The sequence below is a fragment of the Sus scrofa genome, chromosome 10, assembly GCF_054392235.1.
Source record: "Sus scrofa isolate SSC_HxYL_T2T_F1_AM1 chromosome 10, Sscrofa_HxYL_maternal_Yorkshire_Landrace_v2.0, whole genome shotgun sequence".
Lineage (NCBI taxonomy): Eukaryota > Metazoa > Chordata > Mammalia > Artiodactyla > Suidae > Sus > Sus scrofa.
Window position 1 is genome coordinate 82784654 of NC_139392.1, and position 12539 is coordinate 82797192.

A 12539-nucleotide genomic window follows, 5' to 3' on the forward strand; every position below is an offset into this window, starting at 1 on the left:
TTAAAGGAAAAAAGAGAAGATAAAGTTAACTAACCAATTTAAGTTGACTAAACGTTTTCCAAATTATAAATTATAAAAATTGCTTATAAACAAGCAGTTTTTTCTTTTCTTCAGCAACTGGGTAACATACCTCATCCCCAATGGAAATATTGGAGCATTTTCTCCCGTTTTCCCCTGTTCCATTCACCCCATTTTTGCAGTAAGATTTGTAATTTATTGTTACTCCTTCTGGTAATTTGCTGTTTTCCAAAATGACTTCTGAGGAAAGGGACTAAAAGAAAGACTAATTACATGGAGGAAAGACAAACAAATGCTACTATTAAATAAGTTGAGTGCATGAATTCAATGGATAAAATGAACTATTAAGAAAACAGTTTGTTATCCAAATAAAATCACTGAAGCCAAATCCTAAGTGCCTAGAAAACACAAAACCCAGAGAAATGAGCTCTAATTAGTAAGGATCAATTCTTCAAAATAATGTATATGACTGAAAAGAGTATTTACGTTCTAATGACTGAGTTAAAAGTGTAACGATGATACAGCACAGAGACCCGACATTAATTACGAGGAATCCGAAGAACTCTTTCCATCCCCGCTGGCAACACAGCTGTCCTCTGACCCCACCACTTCCAGCTCACCAGGGACCAAGGTCAATGATCTATTACACAGTCTGGGAATAAATGCACTAAGAGGCCACTTCAGCCCTGCCCAGCCCCCCAATTGCCCCCCAAAAGAAAACACCAAGTGGAAGGTTCAGGCCAGTAGTTTTTTACAACATCAGACTGCTCGGGACAAATGGACAAGGCTGCAAAAGCAAACTCTCTCCTGGTCATACTCCTCCACGGATGGGAGTTAAGAAAGCATTAAGACAGTCTGTGAAGCGGAAAACAACTATGGGGGGGAAATCTTTGTAAAAACCTCTGTCTTTGAGTAGGATCTTTCCAAATTACTTTGGGAACCCCTGGCAGGAGGTAGAAAGTGTCTGAAATTCAACCCGTCAAGCGGTTGAGAGCAGGTGTGCACGGCAGAGGATGGTTACTGTTCTATTACGGAAGCCCTGGAATGACTCACAGCAGTGACTGAGCAATGCTTAGTGAGTATCCCTACAGGACTCTGAACTAAGCTCCAGATGGAGAACAGAATTCCTCTCTAATTTCAATTCAATTTCCTTCCAAATGTAGGGGGGAAACATTTTATACATCTTATTAAAATAGGTAAGTCATGTCATATTTACATTCATAAATATATACTTTATGGTACATGCATATATGGCTGTATGTATACCTCTTGAGAACAGAGAACTATATACCTTAAATACATGGCAAGAGAAGAATTGGCAAAAAAGCTTTTTTGGCAAAATGCATCAAAACAGATGAATTTATGAAAGTAATCTTTTAAATCTAAATGTAAGTTATTTCACACTTGCTTTCCAACAAGGAGACGTATTTCAGATTTAGAAATTTTTGGTTACATTCTGCTTTGTTACTCTAAGAGAGTACAAGTTTTTCCTCCAGATACAGAATTTAAGTTTCACACTGTCCTCTGAGCATGCTAAATTGTGTACAAAGGGAATTTTACTTTTTTTGAGCAAAGTGTCAACAGGGTATTTAAAACAGATCTTATTTAAAATGCACTCACATTGTATGCATCAATGATCAACTGAATTACATTGCTGGAATTTGCAGATAATGTTCCTACTGCTGACTTGGGGATCAAATTTTTCAGTTCCTACAATTAAAAGATAAAACATATAAAATGTAAGTACTATTCATTCAACTAATTAGCATCGATATTTATTTATCTCTAAATACCAGTTTCAGAAACATTTCCTAAATAACTTAAGGAGGCAGACCTGAAACAACTAGTTTTTTAATGTAATTAAAATTAATGTACACCACTTTTGTAAAATCGAGTATGGCTAGCTAGTGACATTTTCACACATTTCAGTTTAGGCTTATCATTTTGCCTCTAATGACTAAACAAAAACGGTCTAGAAATATGTCCCTCTTTTGATCTCACACATACATATTTACCTTGTAAACAGGCTGAAATTCTTCAGTAACTGCAAAAATCGTCTGAATGTTATTTTCGCTTAGTTTTTGGACAAGGTGAGCAATAGAAGGATAATCCTAAGAAATTAAACAATAAAATTCACAATGTAATTATATCCAATATATTCCAGTTTTACAATACTTTCTGAAAATAATGACTTGAAGATATAACTGCATTACTTACACAAGACTGCCTAAAACAACAAACAGTTGCTGAATGGGTGGTGTGTAGAGGGTTTCTAATCCTACTCTATGTGTGTATAAAAATTTCCATAATAAAAAGGTTTTAAAAAGCAATTAAATGTCAGAACAATGAAATTTTTAAAATGCCGTAATTAAAGGTTGTATTATTATCTACCACTTAAGAAAGAAGAAGACCAAGATTCAGCAAGGTTTAATTTTTTTTTTTTTTTTTGGTCTTTTTAGGGCCACACCCATGGCATATAGAAGTTCCCAGGCCAGGGGTCAAATCGGAGCTGCAGCTGCTGGCCTTCATCACAGTCACAGCAACATCAGATCCGAGCTGCATCTGCAACCGACACCCCAGCTCATGGCAAGGCCGGATCCTTAAACCACTGATCAAGACCAGGGATCGAACCCGCGTCCTCATGAATACTAGTGGGGTTCATTACCGCTGAGCTACGATGGGAACTCCTACTTTCTTAAATCATACATAAATAAGACTAGAGTATAAGACTACACAAGTCACTTATTCAGACAGAATATAAAACTTGCTATCCAGTGACTATACGAGTGAGAGGACAGAGCCCTGGGCTGAAGGAGTCAGCAGCTCCCTTCACCCGCCAGGAAGTGAACACAAAGCCACAGTCTTAAAACAGCAACACAAGCTTTCCTGCACATTAGATCAGGGCCCAACTCAGCAAAATAACAAACCCCAAACCCTGAAAACCCCTAAGACAGTCACCCACAGTACTTTTTTAGTATTGATCCTAAATTCAACTTGAATCCATTCGATATGTGAGGAACTAAGCACTTACGTAGTAATGGCTCATTGTGTATACATCATTTTCCAGGTGACACTGTCCATCATTTGGTAAAACAATGCCACCAAGTTTCCCATCTCCGGCAAAGTGAAACCCAGCATCCGTGGAAAACACCAGCAGCCGTGTCACATTCCTCCAGCCAATCAACGACTCAAAAAAAAAAAAAAAGATTTCAATTTTAAAATACTACCCACAATAATTCAACATAAATCTTTTAACCTTTGTATAGGCTACCACTGTAGTTTCAACCTAATTCTGTATTCTCTTTTCACAATGCTAACGCCCTTGCTGATGAAGGCAGAGAGCACACTGTAAAGCTCCACTTGCCTAGCTGTCCATTTCTCTGAGCTCTTTTTTAAAAACTCTGTTAAAGTCAATCTCTCTCCCACTACAAGGTGCATTCACTTCGTGTAAGGCAGGAACCACATCTGGGTTCGTGCATCATATATCCAGCAGTTGTCACAGTGCTTGGCACACAATAGGTGCTTAATGAGTAAATGAAAAAGTCTTGGCCCACACCTAACTTTGCCCAACTTTGTCTCATTCCCATCCATCCTTGGTCTATCTTCTGTAGTGCATAATTCCTTAATCAGCCTCCTCCATATTAAAAGTTATCTTCCTTTTTAAAAAGTACCTTCTCCCAAGACTTGCCCTACTTAATTCTATCCGTTCTAAGCCCTCAGTACTGTTTGTTCATTTTTTATTCTCCACATTATTCAGTAAAGAATGTAAAGTAGTAGTAAAATCTTCTATGATAATTTTATAATCATACGTGTCTAAGTTTACTCAATACATCTGTATATATCCTTCTAAGACTAAACTCCTTGAAGGCAGGAATTCAGTTTATTATGCTGGCAGTCCAAGTGAAATGTCTGTCTCTTTTGCATTTAGAGAAGTAAATGGAACAGCTCTGTCAGCACGAGCAACACTGAGCAGCAGCCACAGATGATATGGCTTGTTTTCATCCCAAGGCTGAGGCACAGGTAGAGGCAGCCCAGGGAAAGCGCTCTGCACAGTGAGCTGCTAACAGGACCACAAGCAATGGCTGGAAAGAAAGCAGACCATCAAGCCTGGCACGACTTGGAATCTCTCTCTTCCCCTTTAAAAGTAGAGACTAGCCTTAAAGTGTAACTACCCCAGTGAGAAGTCAAAGTAATGATGACACAGCAGTTAATATTTACTAGGTTGCTTACTGGCACCTTGTACGGATTGTCATATTTAAACTTCAGAACAGCCTATGAGGTCTATCTGTTATTACCCCTCCTTAAGAGAAGACGGAAATAGCCTCTGGAAGGGCAAGGAAACTGCCTAGTGGACGAGCAGTGATGGAAAATCTGAAGATGTGTCCTAACAGTCTTAGAAGTATAAAAACACTACATCATATTGCTATACCATATTATCATCTCGGGTATCAAGCAGCATATTAAAAACTGGCTGAGAAGCAAAGAAGCACTGGAGTCCAGGAAGGTGTTCTAGGGCACAGGGTACTATAAGGGAAAATGGGGGGAGGGAACGAGACGGTCTTAGGTACTTAAGACGAACTTTATCTACCTCACAATGTTTCCTAGTTTCAACGTCACCTGTATCATTAAAAGGTCATCCCAAAATCTCAGCTGGTAAACAGAAAATTCTAATCACTACTCCAATGGAGATCAGTTTACAACCACTGAAAAATTACAAATATTACATGACTTCTCAAAATACACGTTCTCATATATTCTTTCAAACTAGGATTTTAAAAGTTCTTTCTTTTTGAATTCCTAAGATAAGGGAAGATGCCTTTCAAAGATGACAAGCAGAAGAAAAGTTACCAAAGGAAAATGGTGTCTAGGACAAAGTTTATTTAAGCATTTTTAATGCTTCTGATAACCCCAATTCTATCTCAGGCACAAAGCCAGAAAGCTAGGGTACCTTGGTCTCTTCTAAAGACACAGAGCACCAGGCTAAAGCTAAACTGCCCCACTATTTCAAATGGTGCGCATTCTGGTCTTTAAAACCCTCTGTAAATGAACTGCCTGGTTTAGAGACATTACAATTATACTTTTATGAAGCACTTGTAGTTGAAGGGAATTTAAGGGATTAGTCAAATATGACATGGTAATTAAGGTAATTTCTTCTGACAGCAAAATAACACAAAATTCACACAAATAACATTGAATGCACTTACTCCACAAACGGCAACTTGCATGATTGCATCAAAGCCACCTTCTGGAGAATCCAAATTTCCAGATATGCGCTGTTTACCAACAAGTTCATTAAATACTTCCCCTTTATCAGTAAGGCTGAGCACATTTTTGTAGCTAAATGGGCTGGTACAGTTCTGTTCACTTGTGCAAGGGTTCCTGAGCTTAGCTGGTGTTGTGCTAATGTAAGGCATCACAGTTTTTTCCACAAAAGAGCCAAATCCTGTGAAGGAAAATGCAGACTGTGATGACAGATGGAGGGTGTATGGTTGGACAGATGGATAAGTTGCACTAAAATAAAATCAAGTATGTAACCACCTATAAGTCAATCCTTTTTTTTAAGAAATAATAAGGGTTGGAAAAGATATCACTGTATAAAAATATCCAGGTCTGATGGGAGATTAAGGTTATACAGGGCAGGTGTGGTCATATTAACTAGCAATGAAATAGAATCCAAGCAATCAACATGTTTATAAAATAAATCAACAAATGAATAAATACCTATGAAAACAAGCATGCATTTCACCATCTATGTGTGGTGTAATGTGTGTCAAATAACATGGCAGCCTAGAGTAAGAGGAACAAGGAGGCAGAAAAATTGTTAGATGTGTCACAGGAATGTGCATCCTCTTATGAACACAAGGGTAAAACCTGGCCCATTTATCTCATGTGTATGTGGTGAAGAACAAAACTGCCCAGATTTTTACAAATGAAAAGTATTGTCAAAATTCCTACCAATTCGGAAGTCTGAAGTAATCCTCCTCATTTCATTCATCAGATCTGTTCCAAGGCTTTTCACGTTCTCCAAGTCGTCTTTCATGGAGTAGGAGAGGTCCATAAGGTAGTAGAGATCAATGGGATAGTCCTCGGCTCGCTTGAATTTCAACGTAAACGTCTGTGGCTCCCCTAGTTAAAGGGACTAGACAATTAGCTTCCCAGTAGTCAAAAGTGAATGAGAAAAACCAAGTCAGTCGATTTATAAGGCAAACACTATACAGTGAAATTTATTGACATAGTTTTTACAAAAAACCTGGGCATTTCATAGGTAACTCAATGGGTATGTCCTCATTTCATCCATAAACACTTAAAACACCAGGCCCTGGGGATGATGAAAAAGACAGCATTCCCAGTCCACCGCAGGCAAGACAGGCGGAGAGCGAGTTTATAAGGACAACAGAGGCAAACAGACAGATGGGCCCACACAAACTAGACTGGGTGGTGAGGCAGGTCCACTATGGGGCTCGCTGGACTTCTGAGAGCCTGGCGTTATAAAGTCAAGACTCTGCTGTCTAGTGCGACGCACTGCTTGCAGTGATTAACAATCTGATTTGCACTTTAGAAAACCTCACAAAAAGTTTTAAAGATGAATTAGACACATAAACTTAAGAAACTGTAACAGAGAGACAATAAAGATCTGAACTGAAACAAAGAGGAAGGAGAAGAGATATACCAGAGGTGTGAGGTAAAATCCAAGAGATGTGGGTGAAAAGTCATTAAATTTTTTATTTACCGATTTTCTCTACATAGGTTTCCACTAGGCAGTTTGGAACTTAAGAAGAAAGTCTATGTTATAGCCACACAAATGGCTTTAAAATCATGAGAGGAAAACCAATCATTAAGTGGACTATAAAGAGGAAGGAAGGACGGAAGGAGACACAGGGAGAACACTGGAAATCACTGCTAAGAGATGAGACGAAAAGCAGCAGTGTTATCCCAGAAGCCAAAAGAAGAGCACTTGAAAGTTTCAAGAAAGAAAGAAAAAAGGCCTGATGAGGGTCCACCAGGCCCAAGGGCTCCAGGTGGCGGCAGGGCTTTGCCAGAGGAGTTCAGGAAGCAGAAGTCGAGCAGAACTAGGCTTTGGACAGGGTGGGAGGGGAAGCTGGGGGGACGTTTCCTTGAGAGGAAGCGGCTGGAAACTGGAAGAGGAGAAAGGGTGCTTGTGCTCTCTTTCTTTTCTCCAGATGTGGGGCTGCTAAAACACTTAATATTTTAACAATACTGAATAAAAACAAAGGAAAAAATACATTAAAATGTTGTCTTTATATTCCGGAATTAGACCAGAAGATGGACATTTTTATTTTTTAAAACTCATTAAATCTAATACTTTCTGAATCTTCAACAGAATTTACTGTGGACATTAGGCAACATTTACTTCACATACACTCTTCTTACAAATTGTTGTACCTGCAAAAAATTTCTAACAGTTAATGTAGTCAACACGTCTACTGTAGTGCCCGTTCACATGTGAAAATGAACCCTCACAGAAACTTATATCAAGTTGTCAAAAAGCTCAAGGGGAAACAAAATATTCATAGAATCAGACTGAAGTACCTGATCGTAACTGCAAAACCAACTGCTGTGGTTGGATCTGAGTGATATCTTCCGGCTGCAGCTTCTCTGCTGTCCCTTTGCTACGGTTGGTTACATTTTTATTTTTCTTTATATTTTTGGAGCCTCTGGGATTTTCAATGTCATCTGGATGACAACCCTTCTTTCTTAAGGCTTCCAAATCATCACATCGAGCAGAAGTAGGCATTCCTTCTTGTAAAAATGTCTAAAGAGCATATAAAATATAGGTTTAAGTAAAAAAGTTACATGGTCAAACCAGTTAAATTGCAAAAACCAGGTGAACCATCTAATATACTTCATTTCTGGTTTTTAAACAAAGTGTTCCCTTTATCTAAAACATAGTATGTAATTTTACTTAAAAATAAGCTAAAGTTTTCCTTAAAAGTATTAATACCTTTATTACTAATATATTACTAGTAATGTATTACTTCAATAATACTCAGGACTGACCTATGTGTACATCTTACCCATTTCACATTCAAATTCAGAGTATCCACTCAAAGAAATTTCTTCAGTGAAATTATTTACTCACCATGGTCAACAGCCACTAGCAAGGAATATACACAAATATCAAAATTTTTTCCCCAAACTTTCCCTTAGAAAAATTCTTAGAAGCCTCTTGTATTATGAAGCATTTTCCTTCATGGCATTTTTGAATATTTTGAATATTTTTGAACATTTAAAACATCATACTAAATCCTTTTTTTAAGGTTCTTAAAAAGGAGACCAAGAAATTTAGCACAGATTTAGTAAGTATTCTTAGAGATCTAAAAAAAGTTTAGGTATTGGCTATTACCATAAATAAGGCTTTTAGAATTTAATACAGTAAGTGATTATATATGACAGGGTCAAGAATGAATCTCCATATGGTAAATTAAAAAGTGTTGGAGTTCCCGTCGTGGCTCAGTGGTTAATGAATCCGACTAGGAACCATGAGGTTGTGGGTTCGATCCCTGGGCCTTGCTCAGTGAATTAAGGATCCGGTGTTGCCATGAGCTGTGGTGTAGGCTGGCAGCTATGGCTCCGATTCAACCCCTAGCCTGAGAACCTCCATATGCCGCAGGAGCGGCCCAAGAAATGGCAAAAAAAAGACAAAAAAAAAAAAAAAAGGTAAGATTAAAAAAAAAAAAAAAAAAAGTGTTAAAAGGCTATAATGTGTAATGTAGTGTGAGGTAAAATTTCTAGAAGTGACAGGATTTTTTAAATGTGTTATTTTTATCACATGACCAAGTACCTTAGTGAAATCAAAAACATTGCTGTTAAGATGTGTGAAAAGATTCTGATAGAACACTGTTAAACCAGCTATAACGGAAAAAAATAAAAATTGTTACATTAAAAAAAAGATTCTAAGTTTTTCATGAAATGTGAGGGGAAACAATGACATGTATACGTGTGTGTATCATTTTAAAATGTGTACTTATTAGGAAGAGACATTTAATTATTTCCTATATCCCCCAAATTTTCTATTTAGTTGGCCAAAAGTCTTTTTGAAAATCTTGAATTAGGAAAATGACGGAATGCCTTTTATTTGGGGTCACTTTATGTTCAGTTTTACATATTTGTTTATTAACTACCAATGTCATAACGCTGTACAAAGTGAGGATATTTAAATACAAAGAATACACAATAGTTGTGGTCACAGTTACTTTTTAAGGGAAACACAACACTCAATGAAAGCGTTTTTTGTACTTAGAAAAACAACTGGAAGGGAGTACAGTACCACACATCTGAGGGTTCAAAGCTGCGCTACTTTTGGAGTTCCCGTCATGGCTCATCAGAAACAAATCTGACTGGTATCCATGAGGACGAAGGTTCGATCCCTGGCCTCGCTCAGTGGATCCAGTGTTGTCATGAGCTGCGGTGTAGGTCGCAGACGCAGCTCAGATCTGATGTTGCTATGGGAACCTCCATATGTCGCGGGCTTGGGCCCCTCCCACCCCACCCCCCAAAAAAAGAAGCAAGCAAGCTGCACTAGTTTTACATATAATCATACGTAAAATGCTGCCAAAGTACAGGGGCCTAGAGCACCATTCACTTCCAGATACTAGCCACTCCAGAAAACTAAGATCACAACACCCAAGCAAAATTTCACTAACATATCCCAAAATACCTTTAATAATTTAAGGGTTGTGCCACAAAGATCAAACGCTAAATTACTGAAACAATAGTTTGGCCAGGATAACGCTAAACCCCAGATGAACAACAACCCTCATAAAATGGGTGTTGTTAACAACAGCAGGTACCACTTATTAGAACATTCTAAATGAACAGCTTTACATTCATTTAATTCCTGTTACAACATAAAGAAGGCAGATCATGCTCATTTTCCAGATACATCCAAGAGCTTGGGGACTTCCCATCGTGGCACAGCGGAAATGAATCCGAACCATGAGGTTTCAGGTTCAATTCCTGGCCTTGCTCAGTGGGTTAAGGATCCAGCGTTGCTGTGAGCTGTGGTATAGATCACAGATGAGGCTTGGATCTGGCGTTGCTGTGGCTGTGACATAGGCCGGTGGCTACGGCTCCAATTAGCCCCCTCAGCCTGGGAACCTCCATATGCCATGGGTGTGGCCCTAAAAAAACCAAAAAAAAAAAAAAAAAAAAAAAAAAGCACTGGAGGAGTTCCTGCTATGGCACAACAGGATCTGCAGTGGCGTCTCTGTTGCACCAGGATGCAGAATTGATGCCTGGCCCAGCACAGAGGGTTAAAAGATCTGGCAATGCCACAGGTTGCAACTGCAGTTTGGATCTGATCCCTGCTCTGGAAACTCCATATGCCACATGGCAGCCAAAAAAGAGAATTAAAAAATGGCCAAAAAAAGAAAAAGAAAACCAAGAGTTTCAGTTATGTAAGCCTCAATTGAGACAAGCTCAAAGCACTCCCTATTTAATTCCAGAACACCATTTTTAGAACAGAAAGTGCCAGTAGAAAAAATCTGAAATAACAAAACAAAAACCTCTCTTTTTGTCTTTTATAGGTCCAACCATATGACATATCTGATATTTGACCAGTTACACCCACAAAGCAGGCACCTAAATGTAGGGTCAACTGCCTGAGTGAAAACAAACAATAGGAGTTCTCACTGTGGCTCGGCAAGTTAAGGACCCAACACTGTCTTTGTGAGGATGCAGGTTCGATCCCTGGCTTGGCCCAGTGGGGTAAGGATCTGGAGTAACTTAAGCTGTGGTGTAGTCAAAGATGTATCTTGGATCTGGTGTTGCCATGGCTGTGGCACAGGCCCCAGGTGCAGCTCCAATTCAACCCCTGGCTTGGGATCTTCCATATGCCACAGCTGTGGCTATAAAAAGGAAGAAAAAAAAAAAACCAGTGAGACTTCAAGTTTCTGGTATTATTCACCCCATGAATACATTATGTAGCCTCTAAATGACTTCCCTTTATCTCCAGTTCTGACTTGGTATTCATCCGTTCAACATTTAGTAAGCTTTGCGGAAGAAGGTACCATGTTAAGCAATGCACAGAGATGACAAGAGTGAGTAAAATTTAAACCCTAACCTCAAATGGGCTTTGATTAGGATGCAAACCAAATCTACATTAGTTTTATTAAAACACAATTAGGCAAGCTAACTTATACCTCTCCCATCAAAAAAAAAAAAAAAAAAAAAAAAAGGAAACTATCTAAAATAGTCAAATGAAATGGCTAGTTTTTCGGGAAGCTGTCCAAAAGAAACATAATGCATGCCACAAATGTAAGCAACGTATGTATTTTTAAATTGTCTAGAAGCCACACTAAAAGAAAAAAAGAGGGGAAATTAATTTTAACAATATATACAAAATAGTAGCATTTCAACTTCAATGATTTTCTACATTACTAAGTCTTCCATCTCTGGTATGTATTTAAGGCTTTATGGCAATTCTCAGTAGAGACCACCCATACGTGTCTCAACTGCTCAGCACTGCCACACGTGTCCAGAGGCTCCTGTGATGGACAGCACAGCTCCAGACCATCACACGGTGTTATATGCGGAGCTGACCCTTATTCAGTAAACACCCATTAAGGGAAAAGTCACATCTAGCACTTCACAAGGATACAGTTTGGGGCAACATTAAATGACCAGGGAATAAATGAAAGGCTTGAGCAATCTTACTTACTGAATTTGTGCACCATCCACAATTTGGCCCTGCTTGTATACACTCTCCACATGATTTGGCATTTGCTTTTAAACATCTATTTTCATCTGTGAGGAGAAAGAATAGACCACTTTATTTCTAGTTTTGAGAAAAAAAAATAGTGAAAAATCAGGCTCACAGCAACAAATAATACATATGTTAAATATGAATACTATGAAATCTAGTTACTAAGCTGATTCAGACACCCTCCCCTCCCCCCAAACAAAGAGGAGATTTGGGGTCATCTTGGCACAGAGAAGAGAGTTATCACAGGTAAACAGAGTTATCTTTCTTAATTTTCTACAGCAAAGACTAGGTACCACTAATCTATGCATTTGTCCTTTTTTTCAAAGGCATACTTTCAGGATCTCTTCTGTTGGATGGTCATCATTCTCAGGAGTTTTCTTACAACTAGATAAAGCATTATTTCTTTTCATTTAACTCTTACCACCACACCCATCCCCCACACCCCCCCACCAGACATCTTCATTTTAGTTTGTTAAATACTTTTTTTTTTTTTTTTTTTGTCTTTCTGCTATTTCTTTGGGCCGCTCCCGCAGCATATGGAGGTTCCCAGGCTAGGGGTCGAACTGGAGCTGTAGCCACTGGCCTATGCCAGAGCCACAGCAACGGGGGATCCGAGCCGCGTCTGCAACCTACACCACAGCTCACGGCAACGCTGGATCGTCAACCCACTGAGCAAGGGCAGGGACTGAACCCGCAACCTCATGGTTCCTAGTCGGATTCGTTAACCACTGCGCCACAACGGGAACTCCATAGTTTGTTAAATACTTTTTAGTACACATCCATCTTATCCACAACC

The 12539-nt window shown here is 38.9% G+C and overlaps 1 protein-coding gene across 4 annotated transcripts in view; it reads right to left on the reverse strand.

The window, feature by feature from the left end:
- ITGB1 (integrin subunit beta 1) overlaps positions 1 to 12539 on the reverse strand; it is a 52227-nt gene that overhangs the window by 13881 nt on the left and 25807 nt on the right. For 3 of the 4 annotated variants that reach the window (XR_014817166.1, NM_213968.1, XM_013980285.3), the window contains 8 exon segments: positions 11699 to 11784; positions 7570 to 7792; positions 5974 to 6144; positions 5223 to 5461; positions 3050 to 3205; positions 2034 to 2129; positions 1639 to 1728; positions 131 to 271 (listed from right to left, as the gene is read on the reverse strand). Coding sequence is in view for 3 of the 4 variants with exons in the window: in NM_213968.1 (NP_999133.1) it covers positions 131 to 271; positions 1639 to 1728; positions 2034 to 2129; positions 3050 to 3205; positions 5223 to 5461; positions 5974 to 6144; positions 7570 to 7792; positions 11699 to 11784 (1202 nt within the window). In the remaining variant the exon portion in view is untranslated. 4 annotated transcript variants of the gene reach the window in all.